The sequence below is a fragment of the Oxyura jamaicensis genome, chromosome 17 (assembly GCF_011077185.1).
Source record: "Oxyura jamaicensis isolate SHBP4307 breed ruddy duck chromosome 17, BPBGC_Ojam_1.0, whole genome shotgun sequence".
Lineage (NCBI taxonomy): Eukaryota > Metazoa > Chordata > Aves > Anseriformes > Anatidae > Oxyura > Oxyura jamaicensis.
In genome coordinates this window covers 9,223,642-9,240,854 of record NC_048909.1, presented here as the reverse complement: position 1 = coordinate 9,240,854, position 17,213 = coordinate 9,223,642, and the positions used below count along the sequence as shown (strand labels likewise).

The following is a 17,213-nucleotide window of genomic DNA, read 5'->3' as shown; positions in this document are numbered from 1 at the left end:
ACCACACTTCTTGCAATACTCTTTACTTACACGCATGCACTGGTATGTACACATGTAGCTAGAATACAAACTTTTTTTTTTTTTTTTGCTACTGTTAACTCTACAGCATTTGAGAATTCACTTGCTGTTGAAGGGAAAAGAGTTAGTTTGAAGAAGAAATTATTACTGAATATGTACAGGGTAAAATGGCTGGTGGAAGAAAATGCAGGCCTCCTTCACAAAAGTTAAATTTTAATCAGCGAAATGAAGAGCCTCATTTTTTATTCTATCTAAGTTAAACTGTTTGAATTTATCAATATAGGTCAAAACCTTGCAGGACACCAGGCTGTAGTATGTTTCCAGTAGCGAGCAATCTTCCCCATCACTCGTTTCCTTCCAGTCTTTAAATAACTCATCCTCTTTCACATTGGAAGAGGTAAAAATGAATTTGTAGCAGCATCGATTGTAGCTGATGTGCTTTTCCCCAGAAAAGCGAGAGCTGTGAATGGGAGTGATGCCAGCTTTTTTAGCACAGATTCCGACAAAGATATCAGGGGGCAGTGAAACCGGCACCTCCTTGGCAGCCACGTACACCTTCCGAGCGACGTCCTGGGACATGACAAACGCTCTCCCATCGCAGTAATCCGGGTAAAACTCCTCTGAGTATCGATGGATGGGAACAAAGCCAGGGCTTTGAGGGGCTCTGTCAGGCACTCTTTGATGAATGACCCTCCCAGTGTAGACGTCCTCTAGCTGTGTTAAGCTGAGCAGGTATCCAGCCAGACTTGGAATACCGACAAACATTTCTTCATCTGTTTTAAGAACATACCTTGCGTGAGGACAGAAAGTTACTGCCCACTCCACAATCATCAACATCTTCTGCGTCTGTGTCTCGGGCGAATCGATGAAGCTGCCTTCAATAATGTCTCTGTGCTTTTGAAACTCTTCATCGATTTCCAGCTGGGCTGCTACTGAAGCTGGTTTTCCTAAAGCAAACAAAGTAAGGACAGCATAACCTCTGGTGTCTGTCACGTTGCCCCACGTCTGCCTGATCACGTTGCGCCTTGTCCTGTTTTCTGGGCTGCTGCAGACGAGAACCAGCAAAAATATCTCTTGGTCTGAGCATGTTGCTGCACTGCTGATGGTGTAAGACTTGGAGAGATTGCCTTTTAGAGGGTCCATATCCAGCTTCCTGGCCTTCTCCCTGATTTCAAGAGTCTTTGCATCAGTGTAAGAAAGAGGTAATGACCGCAGGAAGTATTCCTCCAGTAAATCTGCTCCGAAAAGCAGCATGTGGAAAAGCAAGACATTAAACAGAATGAAGCACCACTGGTGAGTCCGGAGCCTGCAGAGTGTCAGCTGGGGAAGAAAAGACACAGGCACTGAATGCTCCTGCCACTAGATTGGAAAAGCTTTTATTTTATAACAACATTATAATACATTTTATAATACATTGAGGCAAAGTGGAATCATGACATTTAGATTTGTACGTGTACTAAGTGTAAGGCTTTTTACCTCCTAGAAACCCGACCAGCCCTACTTGTGGTGCAGTGAGATCTCAAGCTGAGAACATGAACATGCTGTACTTAAATGGCTCATCTCTGCACATCCACCTGGGGAAACACCGAGGAGTAACTGACTGCTCTAATGCTTTCTGGGTGGTTTGAGCCTGTTACTGAAGGCCTGAGCTCCTAGTGAGGACCTGTAAGGACAGTATACATCCTTGGAGGAGAGCCTTGGTGCTTGGTCCGACAGCGCCTTGTGAGACCCGGCAGGGTAGGAGGGGAAAGGGGAAGCTGTGTCCCCATAGCGCTGGAGAAGGACTGAGCCCATCTCTGCCCAGGACCGACCTCCAGCCCTCCTGCTCCTCGGGTCCTGCTGGTTCAGCTGAGCCCCCTCTCACTGGCCCCAAGGAGGGGTTTTGCTGAGACCCCTGCAGGGCTGGGCTCCAGCTCAGCCTCATGCCATCGTGCATGGCCGTACCCTGCACAAGGACGGGACTGTGTTTTTGCTGCTCCCGTTCCCCTAACGCAAACAGCATCTGCGAGCCCAGCCTCATGGAGAGGAGGGAACCCAGAGCAGATGCCCAGTAGATGCCTTGCAGTGACGGTGTGCCCGAGCCCTGGCACTCACCTGCATGGCCGCGGGGAGCCCTGCGTGTGGTGGGCTCCGCGTTCCCCTCGGAGGCAGCTTCTCCCCGGCGGTGGCTCGGCGGCAGCGCCTATCTGGGGCTGCAGGATTGAGTTACCGCCCGAACCCACACACGGCGGCTTCCACCTCGCCTGCCTGCGGGGAGGAAAGATGATCCTGGGAGTGATCGCGTTGCAGCTGCATGAAGCACAAAGCAAGCTAAGCTCTAGCTATTCCCTTTATTAACTCCCAACGTTTAGCTGGGGCTTGCAGTAAAGTCTGAGGAGTAACAAATTGAAGCCGCTGCTGGGGCCACCTTGGTAAAAGAGGTCCCTTGGCTGTTTTGAGCTGTGTTAGGTCTGGCGGTTGGTTGCTGTTTCCCTGGGTTTTTGTTTTTCACAGCTGGGCTGTGTTCCTGTTGGTTCCTCACCACCGTGCCGGGTGCTCTGCCCCTCCCCAGGCAGAGATTTGGCACACAAACCCGCTGTAGGATGAATTCTGTCTATCCTGGAGCTGGGAGCACCCTGTTGGTGCTGGGGTGACCATGCAGGTGTCTGGAAGGGCTCCCTGTGGGCATGGGGGATGCCCTGGGCACATCGGGGTTTGGGTGCTGCTGGGCCAGGCTCTGCAGTGTGTTGGGGGCAGCCGGAGCGGGATGGGGGAAAGGCATTTTCCCTGTGCCAGAGTTCTCCAGGCCAGGTGCCTGGGAACGTGTGCCAGGGGCCCGAGGCTTGGAGAGTGGAGATGTTTTGGTGTCCCCCACCCTCCTGCCTCCTCCAGCACCCATTTACCAGCGTGGGAACGTGAACCCTAGCAAGATGACTGCACCGTCTGGTCCTTTGCTCTCTGCCCACCCCTATTTCACCCCTGGTTCACCTGACTGCAGGTATTTGTGCTCTGGTGGTGGCTGCACGTCCCGGTACAGAGCTGTGATGACCACCCCCAGAGGGACCTCGGGTGGCGTCCACAGCCATGCCGCAGCCTCTGCGTGTTGACGTTGGCTCGGCCACAGCCTGCGCTGGGTCCTACTGGGCTGGGGAGCTGCAGGGGACTGGAAATGCTGGTGTGGAAGGTGCCAAAGACACCACAAACAGGACGGAGGTGTCAGCAGGAGGAGATGCTTTTGGCAGCAGCTCCGTGAGGCCTAGCGCCCGCAGAGCACCGAGGGGTGCCCGGCGTGGGAGGGTCCCCAGCAGCTGCGTGGGGAGGGCAGGGGGGGAGCAGGCGGATGTCAGCCTCAGCACTGGAGCGGAAAGATCATTATTTTTTAAATTTAAAGAGATTTCTCACAGGCAAGGGTGTGCTTCTGTTACTGCACCCCAGGTTGAGGGGGTAGAAAGAGGGTGTGCTGCTGCTGTGGTTGTCCATGGCCATGTGCCCTGCGAGGCCCAGGGTGCGCTGCTCCGTCCTTCGCACCATCCCTGAAGCATCCCTGGGGAGCCAGCACCAGCCAAACGTCCCCAGGAGGAGGAAAAGAGCTTGGACTTCTTGCTTGGGTGACTAAGGGCTGCCCCCTCCCACCCCCCAGCTACTCCTGGCAGAAAACTTTCTCTTTATGGGCAAGGAGAAATTCATCTTCTTGGGCAGCTGATGCAGCCATAGCAGGGAGGTGCATCGCGCCCCTAGGAAATACAGCCCAAACAGAGCACACATGCCCCAGCCAGAGCTTTAGGATCTCAAAAAACTGCAAACCCTCCTTTCAAGTAGGCTGTGTGTCAGCTGGGCTACAGATTTGTGTGGACGAGCCTCGAAATCACTGTAGTCCTCTGAGAAGTTGTGCTTTGAAGCTTGGCAAGCTGTCAGCAGGGGAAGTGTCAGTAAAGTGTGTTCTCTGAAATAAAAAGCTAATAAGGAAATATTTTTCATGTATAATAATATAGTACTGTAGCCCCAGATACACATTCTGAGAGAAAAATCCCCCTTTGAAGATGCTCTGTCTCCAGCTAAACTATTTAATAAGTAAATAATACTAGTATTTGAAACCACTTCCATTAAAAATATTGGCCTTACCAATTGTGCGTTTTTAAAATAACAATAAGACCCACGTGTATATCAGTCCTGTTGCAATTTCACACAGCGTGATGCTTGCAGTACATCTGAAGTCATTTCTTTTGCATGGCTTTGTGGTGGCAGCAGTAATTTCAAATAGTCACGTACGCATATGCATACAAAATATATGCATATGCACACAAAATATACATGTATTTACATTACCCAGCCAAAGCTGTTCCCTGAGGTTCAGCTGATAAATATTTATCTGCAGAGCCTGGCGGGTTCACTCTGGGAGAGGTCTGAGGACCAGCGGTGAGTGCTGGGGGTCCCGTAACTGGTCTGGGTGCCACGAGTGCTGTCAGCTTCACAGGGTTTGCTGGGGAAAAATCAACGCATTGTCTTTAAAAACCCAGGGTTTGGGCAAATGTAACATATGGTGTTTTAATACACAGCAGTTTCTTTATCAGCCTATCTTGCTTTCAAGGTTGCTGAAGTCAAATATGTTTATGGAAAACCTTGTTCCCCGTGAGATTGATGAGCTTGTAGAAGAAGAGGGAATTCAGGATCCCTGCAGGGGCTGAGCTCAGGCTGGTCTGGGGGAAAATGTTTTGTTCCTGCATCTTCACTTAAACCCTAAGAAATCTTGTGGGTGTGAATTATGGAAATGACCAGGAAAATGGGTTTTCCTGAGGCATGGGGTTGTAGCTTGTTTCATGTAAGAGATTTTCACATTTTCCTTATTTTATATCCAAGCAAACCTTGTAACAGGAGCAGGGATACAATGACAGCACTGGAGACAACTTGACCTATCAGCTGAATGGCAAGCATTTAGAGCAAAGGATGGCTGGGATTTGGGTTTGATGTTTGGAGAGGACAGGACCCTGGGCTCCCGAGATACGGGAGGTCAGAGCCCAGCACGTGCCCATCCCTTGTCCCGCCGCAGGGCGCCCGATGCAATGTGCCGCAGGGGAATGTCTGTGCCCACAGAATTCTGAAATGTCTTTCTGAGTCTCCTGGCTTCCCTCCTGGTGCTTGAACATTTGGGAAGGGGGAGCAAAGCCCGCTTTGCTTCTTCTCTGCCTGAGTCTGCTTCTTGAGCATGCACAAGCTTTGCATGACGCACTGTTCTTGAGTGATGGTGCAGGCGAGGGAGGGCGGACAGATTTTTTGGGGGGAAAATCAATGAAAACTGGATTTCAGACACACATTTGTTCAAATATAAGAACCCAGGCTCTATGTGCCACATGTCCCCACGTAGTCACTCTGTGCCATGCGCTGCCCTTCCCTGCAGAGCCATCATCCCGCCTGCCATCCACCCAAAACCTTCACAAAAACCAGTTTGATTCATACAGGCAGGCTTTAAGCCCTTTGCTTGGCTGATCTGGCTCCAGAGGCATGCCAGATCCTGTGTGTGTGAGCCATGTGTAGGCAGGCTGTTCTTCTCAGCCTCCTTCCACAATTTCTCAGGGAACCAGAAGTTTCTGCCCTGTCTTCCCCCTGCTCTAGTGCAGGGTCCTGGGGAGAGGAGACAAGGATGTCTGTGCCTGGAGGGGCTGCCAGGAGCTGGCTGAGCCTGAGCCTGTCCTCTGCTTGCTGCTGAGCCAGGGTTTCCATCTGCTTTCTGGCACCCAGGTTAGTGACCCGTGCACTGCAGGTACAAATGGCATGGGTTCATCTTTGGCTAAAATTAATAGAATAAAGGGGGAAAAATACAAAGCTTTCACATGCAACACAATGAGGAGCTGGGCGCAAGGTTCCGTGTGTGTGTGTGTGTGGCCAGGAGAGAGAAGGATGCGGTCCTTTCCTGGGGTGATGCTGAGCCCCCAGAGACAGCAGTTTGGGGCACCCAGGGCAGGACCCACTCCCCTTGCTGGGGCCATTCCCCTGAGGTGGTGCCCAGCCAAATTTCTTGCTTTTACTGTGTTTCACCAGTGCATGCAGAGCAGATAGCGCAAGGGGCTGGAAAGGGACATGTCTGGTTTTTAATAACAGCATCAGTTGCAATAAATAACGGAAGACAATTGTTTTGGTCTTAGTCACCTAATAGCAATGTTTTTGCTTAAAGATATGATTCAGATCCTGCAAGCAATTCTTCACCCTAAATTCTCCATGAAGCTTGGGAGGTGACGGAAGAGAAGGTCTATAGAAATACTCTTACGCAGTGTGCATTTCATTTGTTTTTTGATATTTAATGTTCCTTAGGGTGTTAAATGGAGGTAAAAAAAAAAAACTTAAAAACAAAACAACAAACTGGAGTGCTGACCTATTAGACAAATCGATCGGCCACTCCTGGCGTACAAATGAGGGTGTCTTTTTTTCCCATGTAATGGCTCAGTTGTCTGCATTAAAAACATGTTTTATAGCCAAGTTCCTAGCACTCATTCTTTCTTTGCATACATCAGTCTTGGAATTACAGAGCTCCATCTTTTTGTATGTGTATGTTTGATTATTACTTTTTGAGTTTAATGACAGCTTTGACAACCAGCTACCACTATATTCTTTGATAAAGACAGCTCAACCCCTCTGTGCATTCTCTAAGTGCTACAGTCGGCATCAGAAATACGGAGCTAAATATAAGCTGGATTGAGAGAGCTTGTGAAAAACGTTGAGCTGGGGGCTGCAGGGCTCCCAGCCCCTTGGCTATGTTGGTTGTCTCTCTGCCAAGATGTCAACTTCACGGAAAAGTCACCTATTTTGCTGTAGACCAGAAGTTTTCCACTTGTTGCTAATTTTCACAGCGTGCCATGCAGGTTACACCTTCCCCTTCCGTTCCCTGAAGTTAGACGCGTGCTGTATTTGTCCCCGGCGAATCCAGGTTTTGTGTGAAATTAGTATGAGATGTGGAACATCTGAAACATTTGGAGCCTTGAATGAAGCTTGGCTTTGACTGAATTCGGCCCACGCTCTGACAGTGTTTGCAGCGAGGAACAAGCTGGGCTGCGTGGTCCGTGTCTGCGCGGCTGCTCTGCAGCTGCAGTGGCGCTGGCAGCGTCGGGGCCTTCCTTCATTCCGTGTGTGCCATACCCAAAAATGCAAAGTGAGGGGGCTGAACGCAGGCTCCTGGGGCTCAGGCCATGCCCCAGTGCTTCCTCTCCTCATCCTGCAGTGCCTGTGTGGTGCTGGACGGCGCCTGCTGCGTGGAACTGGGGGTGCCCCGCGGATGGGGAGGGGGCTGCAGCCCCCCAGCCGTGGCCAAGTGGCCTCTAGGCAGGGGTTATCAGGGAGTTTGGGCATATCAGGACACCCTCTGACAAGATATTTATTTGGCTCCGGAGCACCGAGGCGTGCCGGACTTTGTTAATTCATTCCTCAGAAGATGACTTTCTCTCCTTCGTGCCTCTGACTCATCCCCGCCGCCGCCTCCCACAGACTTATTTATTGCTCCTCCAGACACAAAGCGCCAGAGCCGGGCCCCTCCCTGGGCAGCCAGACCGGGGGGCTGTGCCCCCCCCCCGTGCCCCCTGTGCTCTGGGGAGGGGATGTCATGGAGGGGCCGAGTGTCTGTGATCCTTTAATGAGCATTAGGCCATGGCTGCCGGGAAGGTGCAAGCTTTATCCCAGGGCGTTGCGAGCTGGGAGCTGAAAGCATTTCCAAAAATAAGTGAATTTTACTGCTTTTAGCCTCGGAGAAGTACTGGCAGAGGGAAAGAGCAGCATCTCTGTGGCGCTGCTGAGAACTGGGGAGCAGAGAGCCACAAACGCTGCCCAGTGGTGGGGGAAACGCTGCAGGGAGGAGCGGGAGCGCTCAGCGAGCCTCGCTTCCCACAGCCCAAAGGAAGAGGTGCTCTGTGGCAGCGTGGCTTCAGGGGAGAAAATACAGGGGGAAAGCAGGCTCCCGAGGCAGTGGGAAGGGGCAGGCTTGCAAGGGCTGGGAGCTGCAGTCACACGCATCCTGGTCTGGGGGGCAGTGCTGGGGCCGGGGGCACCCCAAGCAGCCCGGTGCCCCCCAGGGACGGGTGGTGCTGTTCCCTGGTGTCCCTGCAGCGTGTGGCCTCCGCTCACGGCTGCAGTGCCTTGCAGACGTGGATCTGCACCAGCCTCGCTGCTTGGGCCACGGCACTCGGGCGGGGATGGGTTTCCTCTTCTGGCTCTTTCTCGTTCATTTTTTTTTTTTTCCACTTCTTTTTCCTTACAATCCCCACCCCCACCGTAACGTTTTAAATAATTCCTCCTCCACGCCTGTGTTATCACCTCGCATGTCAATACGCTGCTGTGCCACCCGCCCCCTCTCCTCGCAGAGCTGCACGTTAGCATTTTGCACCCGATAATGCGAGGCAATTAGTGAATGAAGAATAACTTTCCTTCTTAAAAGCATGATGGGCCTGGAAGCATCACATGGAAGGATTGCACAGGCAGCATTAATTGCTTTTCTCTCAAATGCCTCCTGGTGTAGGAGAGCCCATATGGAGAGAGAGGAGGAGGAAGGCATGCTGCAAGAGAAACAAAGTCTCCGGGCCTGGCGAGATGCGTAAACCCCGAAGCATCTGAGTGGGCACGCCTGGAGCTGGGCGCTGCAGTGAAGGGGCTCCGTGTGCTGCCGCATCTCCGGCCGGTGGCTGCCACCCCTCGGGGCACGGCATGCTCCTGGCCCTTGTCCCCCTCCCCTGGGTCTGATCTATGTGGCTGTTGGCATTTGGGGTGAGTGCGTGAAGAGGAGCTTTGTGAGGCCGCTGTTTTTCTTTGCGAGGGTTTCTTTTGCAATAAACGATGTTTGGCTGGGGGCACCTGGTCACCTCCGCAGTGCCCCGCGGGTCGGTCCCACAGCGAGCACCCCAACGCCTGCACTGCAACGTGGGCCCTGGGAGAGAAATAAAGCAAGAAACCAACACCAGCGTGTTCAACCGGGTTGGGGCAGAGCTGCCCACGGGGGCTGGCTCGGCCATGTCATCACGCGTGGCACACGGGGCTGAACGCCCAGGGGACACAGGGCTCCCCGGGCTCCCCTTAACCCCTTCCCGGCGGCACCCGGCTCGTTTCCAAGCCTTTCCCCGCCCGGGGGCGGCTCCGTGTTATTGCAGCGGGGCCCCCTCGGGAGATCAGTGCCCGGCGGCTCAGCACGGCTCGGCCGTTCCGCAGCGGGCCGGGGCCGGCCGCGTGCTTCCAGCGCGCAGCACAAATATTGACGCGGCTCTTACGGCCAAAAATAATAATAATAATAAAAAAAATACAATCCACCAAAAACACGCAGCCCTCCAAACGCACCCCGGGGCGGGCGGCGGGGCCGGGAGAGGCCGGCAGGTGGCGGCGTGGTGCAGCGGCCGTGCCGAGCCGAGCCGTGCCGAGCCGTGCCATAGCCAGCCTCGGCGGGCAGCACCGGGGGAGGCGTGCCGAGCTGTGCCGAGCCGAACCGAGCTGATCCGTGCCCATCCGTGCCGTGCCGAGCCGAGCTGAGCCGATCCGAGCCGTGCCGAGCCCCCACGCTTCAGACAAGCCCCCCCCACGGCCGCTCCCCCCTACCCCGGCCGCCTCCTCCCATTCTTTTTCCCTCCCTCCCTCCCGGCCCCGCAGCCCCCGGGCCGAGATGCGGAGCTCCCGCGGGCTGCGGCGGCGGCGGGGCTCGCCGTGATGGGCGGCGGGCACCGGGAGCGGCACCGGGAGCGGCACCGGGAGCGGCACCGGGAGCGGCACCGGGAGCGCTCCGGTGCCTGCGGCTGTGCCGTGGGCAGCGCGGGGCGCCCATGCCCTGCTCCGAGCCGCTGCGCCCATGCCGCTCGCGGGCGAGGAGCGGAGCCTGCCCGGCAGCTACCGGCCGGCGGAGGGCAGGGCGGCCGGCGGGGCACCGGGGTGCTCCGAGTGCTACACCAACAGCACCTTCCTCTACGACGATGGCAGCGCCCACAGGTGGGGGCCGGGGGCGGCGGGGTCGGGAGGGGACGGGAAGGGACGGGACGGGACGGGACGGGAGGGAACGGGAAGGGGAAGGAAAGGGGAAGGGAAGTGGGAAGAGAAATTGAGAAGAGAAATGGGAAGGGGAAGAGAAAGGGAAAAGGAAGGGGAATAGAAAGGGAAAGGAGAGCGGAAGGAAAAGGGGAAGGGGAAGGGGTAGAAAAAAGGAAGGGAGAGGGGAAAGAAAAGGGGAAAGGAAAGGGAAGGGGGCACTGCCAGGACCTGTCAGGGCTCTGGCAGGCCCTCTCCCCACTATGATCCTACGAAAGTTTGTGCAGGATGCTTTCAGCCCCCTCTGCCCTCACCCTGCATCCCCCTCTGGGTGCTGTCACCCCAGGAACGGGGCAGTGGGAGGCTGTTGAGGGCAGCGGTGCCCGGAGCCCCCCGTTGCTGCTGCCCCACACGGAGAGACCCTGAGGTGCGCAGGCTGGGCACGGATCTGGGGGAGCTGCCTCGGCTGAGCCCTGAACCGAGCCTGGGACAAGGCCTGCGGAAGGGTCACATCCTGGCCAAGCTCTGTCCCCGCGTGGTCCTTGGTCAAAGTTACAGGGTGCAGGGCAAGGCAGGGGCTGTGGTGCAGCAGCAAAGAGCTGCTACCCGGTGTGCCCAGGAGGAGCTTGTCTTGTGCCTGGGCAGGGGCAGACACTTGTCTTACAAAGGGACGTGTGCTTGTTGATGGAGTCTCCCAGCTTTTCCCAATAACTTCGTTATGATGTCGTCAGTCTGATTGCATTTACTGGTGCGGCTCTTCTGACTGTCACACTCAACAAATGTCAGCTTCACCGAGCAAATGAAGTGTGTGCATCGGTTCGCTCTTGGCAGACAAGGACCTTGGCTGGGTTTGTGCCCAGGGCTGGACGACTGTGGTGATTTTTTTTTTTTTAATGTTTACATCTTCTCACTCTGACTTGGGCAGACCATCTTTTATTCCTGAAGGACTAGATAGAAAAAGACGGAGCAGTGTAGTCGGTGAACTCTAACTTCAGAACATTGCTGCAGGCTGGGTAATTGGTGAAGTGCTTGAGTTGCTGGGGGTGAGTCCCCCATCACTTCTCCCCCTGCTGTCCTCTCTGCAGAGGGACGGTGTCTGATGCAGCCCAGGCACTGCAGAGCCTCAGGACCGGGACCACCCAGCTCCCCAAAGCACCGCTTGGAAGTCCGTCTGTCTGTCTGTCTGGGGGCCTTGGATGTGCCGGGGCACCTTCACCTAAACCTGTTTCTTCATTCTGCACCTGTACTGGGTGTGTTTGTGGACACGACGTCCTCGATGAGGTTACAGAATGTGTCCGTGTGTGCATAGAGCAGTCGGGGAGGCGGCTGCTGGGGGCCAACGACCCGGGACAGCCACGAGCTCAGACAGCAGAGCTATTGCTCCTTTCTGCTTGTTCTGCAATACTGCTCTGTGGAATTTATCCTCATCTAACACAATGAAATCCTTGTCCAAAGGTCCTCCCCTCTGTCTTTTTCAAGCTGAATAGAAGAGTTTGGGGTTTTAATTATGATTACACAGCTCCGTGTGTTTCTAACCCCCTCTGGCTCTGAAGAGGTTGAAATGCCATTGCTTTCCGCGGCTCCTCTCGCCTGCTTGCTGGCCACGGCCCTTTGCTGCCCTTCCAGAGGCACCAAAGGAGCTGCCCCGAGCCCGCAGGACTCGGCAGTTTCCTGCAGCTGCCTGTTTCCCAGGCTTCGTCTTGGTGCAGCCTGGGTCTCTAACGTAGGCTTTCAGTGCTGAAGGAGAAGGAAACATTCACTGTAAACAGTGCAAAGAGAAACGTGCCGGAGCAGCAAGCACCATGCCGCCTGCTGGGTGGTCCGGGGGCTGTGGGGTGGTGGCAGAGGAGCAGAGCCGTCACCAGAGGTGTGTGCGGGGGTTGTGATGGGAGAGCTGGGGTAGAGCTGAGCAGCAAAGACGTGTAGCACACTAAGTGTGCCTTCTGCCTAACGGTGGTGTTCAAGGGGACGACAGCTGGGCTGGCCCCATTAAAATGGGTTGGCGCCTCTGTTGTCCCCTTGCTCTGCAAATCTAGGGGTGACTTGGAAGCTGGTGGAGATAAACTCCATCTCCTCGGTCACCTGAGTGTGCAGGTGTGGGTGTAAGTGTCCGTGTGCTCTCTGCTGGTCCTCGTTGTAAGGGGACAATCGTCCTGAAAGCTGTCGGGAAGCAAGGGGTTAACCATAGAAGCACTTAAAGGAATGTTTGGAGAACAAATACACATTTCTGGCACTTAGGGTACACACATAGCCTAAATTTTACTTTCCTACCTCATGGGAAACATGGGTAAATGTTTGTACAAGGAGCTAGGCGGTCACTTAGGGGAACACAGGATTTCCTCCTGGCCAGAAGCTCTGCTTCCTCCGCCTTGCCCATGTAAGGGCACTCTGGCAAGGAGCAGTGATGGATGAGAGGCCATATGGAAGGGCTCACGCGAAAATACCCTGCACAAGCGAGGGGGCCTGTGAGAGAAGCAGACGTGCAAGAGCAGACGCGGCTTTTCCACCCGCTGCCTCCCATCACCATGGCTTATTTCAGAAGAAAAAGGCGAAGCGAGAAGTCACGCACGGTGGTACCTGGAGAAGCCGTTTAGGAGGATCGCGGCCGTGCCTCAGACGTACGTGGCTTTTCTCGTGTCTGTTTTTGAAGCCTCCTCCAGGAGCGCTGTCGGTGCGCCGCCCGTCCCGTGCAGGCTGGGCACCTCGCCACGGTGTTGGGATCTGATCCCAATGGGATCCGCGGGGCACGGAGGCACCGGTGGCACCAGGGTGAGCCCTGGAGAAGCTGCAGCTGGGGGCTGGAGAGCTGCAGCCGGGGGATGCCACTGGTGTGGCACCGTGGGACCAGTCCCCGGGCTCCCCTGTGCCATGGGGTGAGCTTCACCACCGGGTTTGCTCGCTCCTAAGGCCGCTCGGGGGCTGTGGTGACCACCCCCGTTTCGGGGCAGCCTGTCGGTCCTTCGTGCTTCTGCTGTGCCTCTGTGCTGCTGCCCTGGCTCCCGGGTCTCCTGGGGAGAGGCAGCCACTTTCTGCTCTGTGCTCATGGAGGGGGCTTGGTCTCAACGGGGGCTGTGCTGCAGCGGGGTATGCCCCCAGTCCCACCGGGCTGGCAGCCAGGATCGTGCTTGCTGTCCTGGAAGTCGCAGCCAGGCTGAAAGTAGCAGCAGCAAAAACTACCTGGAGGCATCGCCTGCCTCTCTGGCAAGAGCCTCTGCTGGGGCCAGGCCAGCCGAGTGCCCGCCGTCCTTGGCTCTCCAGGGCTTTGTCTCGATGCGAGGGCTGAGCTGAATCCACAAAGGATGTGAATGCAACAGAAAGACATTGACTAAAACGGGGCTCAGGCTCAATGTGCACATTCCTCCAGACATGGGATGGCTCCCACGGCTTCTCCTGCCCCACGCTGGGTCTATCGCGTGGCCTGGCTCGGTTCAGCAGGGGAGAGGTCCCCATAGCTGGCAGCCTGTAGCTCTCCTTCCACTTCCTGGAAATGAGTGGCAAGATGCTTCCTTGGCAGGGCTCGCACTGAACCAGACTCTGTAGCTAATTAATGACCAGCTCTGCCAGGCTGGATTACCGGCTTAGACATTTATCAGCTTCCAAAAAAGCCAACCTCGTGGATTGCAACAACCGTTGTGGCTGTGGGGATCTTGGCCTCCCTGTTCAAGGAGAAATTGCAATAGGGAGCCATAAAACTGCAGGGCCAAACACCACGTATTCTCAGTGTTTATGTAGCAGAGATAAGAAGGAATTCTGCTCTTGTTTTCCTCAGCTGCCTAGCACGGGGCAGCGGGCAGGAGCCTGAAGTCCAGGGCTGGGCCCCTCTGTCAGCAGGTGCTGCTGCTGAAGCCGCCACAGGAGAGCACCCTGCAGGACCCATCTGTCTCTAGAGAGGGGTTTCTGGCATGTCCCTGCTATTGCATTTAATTAGGAGATGCCATTGGGTTCTACCATGGCTGTGTCACCCTTCGCTGGAGGGCAGCAAAGTAGGTCATCGCCTGTGTTCAAGGCTTTTTCTGCTCTGCAGAAATATTTGCAGCATCTGCTTGGATCCTCCCGGCTCTCCAACGGAGACCTCTTCCTGACCTCCTCGCATGGTTCCCAAGTGCCGCACTCAATTTATTTTGGAGCCTTGTTAATATTTCTCTTGCGTCCGTGCCAAACTGTGCCGGACTGTGGCATATCTCATTCATCCTTCTGGTGAATACAAACAGACAAGTGGCCGTGCTAGGGTGAGCCCAGGTGCCTCTGGCCGTGTCCTGTGCCCGGGGCAGGCACAGCACAGCCCCTGGTTGTGCTGGGCCACAGGGACAGACACCTTCCTGGGGACCTGCCTGGTCCCTCTTAAACCCATTACTTTCTGCCTCCACCACAGGACATGGCTTCTCTGAAGCAGTTGGTCTGTGCGAAAGCACGCTGCTTTCTGCTTGAGCCTGTTGCCCTGTAATTGCCCGGGGCTCCTGCAGCTCCTGTGATGTGCTCCTTGGTCGCTCTGTCTGATCTCGCCTCCCTTTCATCGTGTCTCTTTCCAGGCTTAAGGCTCCTCCTGATCTGTTCAGTCTCTCCTTGTACAAAGTGCTTTACATCCCCGTAGTCATCTCTGTTGCCCTCCTCTGTGCCACATCGTCTCTGAGGAGGGGAACCAGAACCGTGTGCGGCTCCGCTGCGGGTTTGCCTGCAGCCTAACAGCCTCTGCTCAGGTTCTGCTTGTCTTCTCCGACCACCACTGACAGGCAGCTGCTGACTGTGGTATTATCTACAGTGACTTTGGTCTTTTCTGGCTGCTCATTTGCAGACGTTTTAGTGCCTGTGCAGGAATATGTTGTGTCCCCCCCTCCCCACCTGGGATTAGTTGGCATTTACTGATGCTAATTTTCATTGTTATTTTATCATCAGGTCACACAATCCTCCTGCAGCTCTTCACAGTCAGGGCCAGGTTTGGCCGTACCGGATACTTTGGATTCATCACCATCACTTTGGAGTTCGCGGAATAGCAGCGAGCCTTGTGGGACCCCACAAACAATTTTTGCTTCATGTTGCCCTCCTGTTTGTTTTCTGTCTCCTAATCCAGGAGACATCCCCCCCTTCACCCCATCACAGCCCTGGTCTGGCAGGCAGGTTGACAAGCCTGCCTCTCGGGGTTTATTCCTGTAAGCCTTTGTATCCCCGAGCAAAGTGAAAAGACTCTTCCTCCTCCCACGCCTCTCTATTATTTTCTCTTCTCAGTAGAAGGGAGCATTCTGCAGGGGTCTGGAGTGCCGAGAAGTTTCTTCTCTGTGCTTTGTTCCTGGCTGCTTATAGCAGAAGGGAGGATTTTCCCAGCAGATCATTAGCAAGAATTAGCAGTGTCCTGATTTTGCAGCCTTTTTTTTTTTTTTTTTTTAATGAGCCTGAAAAGTATTGGGCACTGGCAGATTTGGTAGGGCATGTAAGAGCTGGGGGCAGAAGGGCGAGCAAGAGGATCCTGTGCTGTGGGATACCAGATGCGCCCTCGGTTCCTAGGAATAAACGATCCTGGGGAGTAACGAGCTCGGCCTGGAGGGGCTCTCCTTGCTCACCCTGATGGCAGCTGGGAGCAGGTAGCTTTCTCCTGCCTGCAGCCAGGCATCTACCGAGATGAGGCTTTTGGCTGGTTCCCAAGGTGGGGTGGATGAAGTCGGTCCCAGGTAAGCTCCGTGTGGGGAAGGTGAGCCCCAGGAAAAAAAAAAGGAGGCTACAGAGCCTGGGCTAGAAGCACGCCTGCAGCCAGAAGGGTTTTCAGGGCGTCTGAAAAGACCTGAAACCTTGGAAAAAGGGGGCAGAGACCTGTGAGCGAGGTTCCTTATGGCATCTCCAGCTCGTGGACATATGGGCTGCCCTGGGGCTGGGCAGTGAGCGTGGCCGCATTGAGAAAAGCCACGGCTAAAGGAGGTGAGCAGAGGAGTCACTGAGGTGCGGAGGCTTGTGGTGGTGTCGGTGGGAATTATGTCCCTTCTTACCCAGGGAATAGCAGAGGGTCGGCTAGTGGCTCTGGGAACAGTGCAGGGGGCTGTGATGAGTGCATTGCTCTCTTTTTAGTTTAATAATCTGATTCAGTTTCATTTTTGTTGTGTTTAACGTGAACTGTGAGCCTGTTGTCCCGCCCGTGGCAGCACCGTGTGATTTCAGGGGTCCTGGTGTGCAGGGCTCAGAAATCCTCAGCACCGAGGGGCCTTGTGGGGTGGGAGTGTGAGGGAGGGATCACTTCTTACTCCCAGCAGTGGCCATCCTTGTCGCTTGGCTTCCTGAACTCTGGGAGTGATTCTGCTTTTAAGTGAGCTTGCACGTGCTTCCAGGCCACCTTGCAAACCCGACGCCGTGGTAATGACAAAGGCTCCAGTCCTTGCTGGGAAGGGCTGAACTCGGGGAATCCTGCTCTTCAGCTGCAGCTTGGGAGGGGAAAATCCAGTCTAATGGTGAAATCCATAAATAGCCCTGGAGATCAGCAGCTTCCCGGCAGGGTTAGCGACCTTGGCTTGCAGACTGGGAGCGTTTCGGATCTGTCCTTCCTGCACAGGCTGCTCGTGGCTGAGGTGCTGGGAAGGGCCGGGCAGGACGGGTGGCCGCGGGCTGGGACATCCTGCCTGTCCTGGCCATTTGTGTCTGGGAGGCTTCATCCCCCTAGATGCTAGGTGTAACTAGATGCATGTCACGATTTGAAACCTGTTTCTATGCCTCGGTCTCGCTCCACTGCCATGGCAGCCCCCAGGCCAGGCTGCCAGAAGCAGTGTGCAGGGTGTGCAGGCTCTGCTCCCCTCCTCCTTTCTCCCAGCATTATTTCAGCTTTGCGGTCTCCTGGGGCATCAGCCCAACGTGTTTACCTCTGCTAGGAGCAATCACTGTAGGCACCAGGGCTGGGCCAGCAGAGCTTGGTGCCGGCTTGTGCCCCTCGTGTGCCCGACGTGGCTCTGCTGGGACAGGGGGGTGACAAGCCTTCTCAGCGGGGCTTCGGCTGCGGGGAGTTTTACCCTGCGGTACAAACTGTACGTGTGCATCAGGCCAGAAGGGAATGGGGATATGTGGCACTGAATTGCTAATACAGGGTTGTCTAATAAGAAAAACGACTCTGGACCTGGAAGGTACAATTTATACTTTTATCTTCTAGAAAATAGCATTGCCAGCGGGGAGAACGCTTGCGGAGTTGTGCACTGACTCACGCTTCCTGTTAGTTTTCAAAGTGAAATACACAAAATGCTAAATTTTCTGCAAGGCCTGTGGAG

At 55.0% G+C, this 17,213-nt stretch overlaps 2 protein-coding genes across 6 annotated transcripts in view; one reads left to right on the top strand and one right to left on the bottom strand.

The window, feature by feature from the left end:
* Positions 1–7: 7 nt before the first annotated feature.
* LOC118175622 (putative UDP-GlcNAc:betaGal beta-1,3-N-acetylglucosaminyltransferase LOC100288842) lies at positions 8–2,559 on the bottom strand. Its single transcript, XM_035342015.1, has 2 exons — positions 2,113–2,559; positions 8–1,338 (listed from the first exon to the last, which is right to left on the bottom strand). Exons 1-2 carry the CDS (start codon positions 2,116–2,118, stop codon positions 232–234), a joined length of 1,113 nt encoding a protein of 370 aa, XP_035197906.1. The 5' UTR covers positions 2,119–2,559; the 3' UTR covers positions 8–231.
* Positions 2,560–9,597: 7,038 nt separating this feature from the next.
* The window catches only part of KCNT1 (potassium sodium-activated channel subfamily T member 1), a 65,373-nt gene continuing 57,757 nt past the window's right edge, over positions 9,598–17,213 (top strand). For 3 of the 5 annotated variants that reach the window (XM_035341223.1, XM_035341225.1, XM_035341224.1), the window contains exon 1: positions 9,598–9,942. In XM_035341223.1, coding sequence (XP_035197114.1) covers positions 9,806–9,942 — 137 coding nt within the window. In that variant the 5' untranslated portion in view covers positions 9,598–9,805. The remainder of the gene's footprint in view (positions 9,943–17,213) is intronic. The other 2 variants (XM_035341226.1, XM_035341222.1) reach the window with 1 other exon arrangement.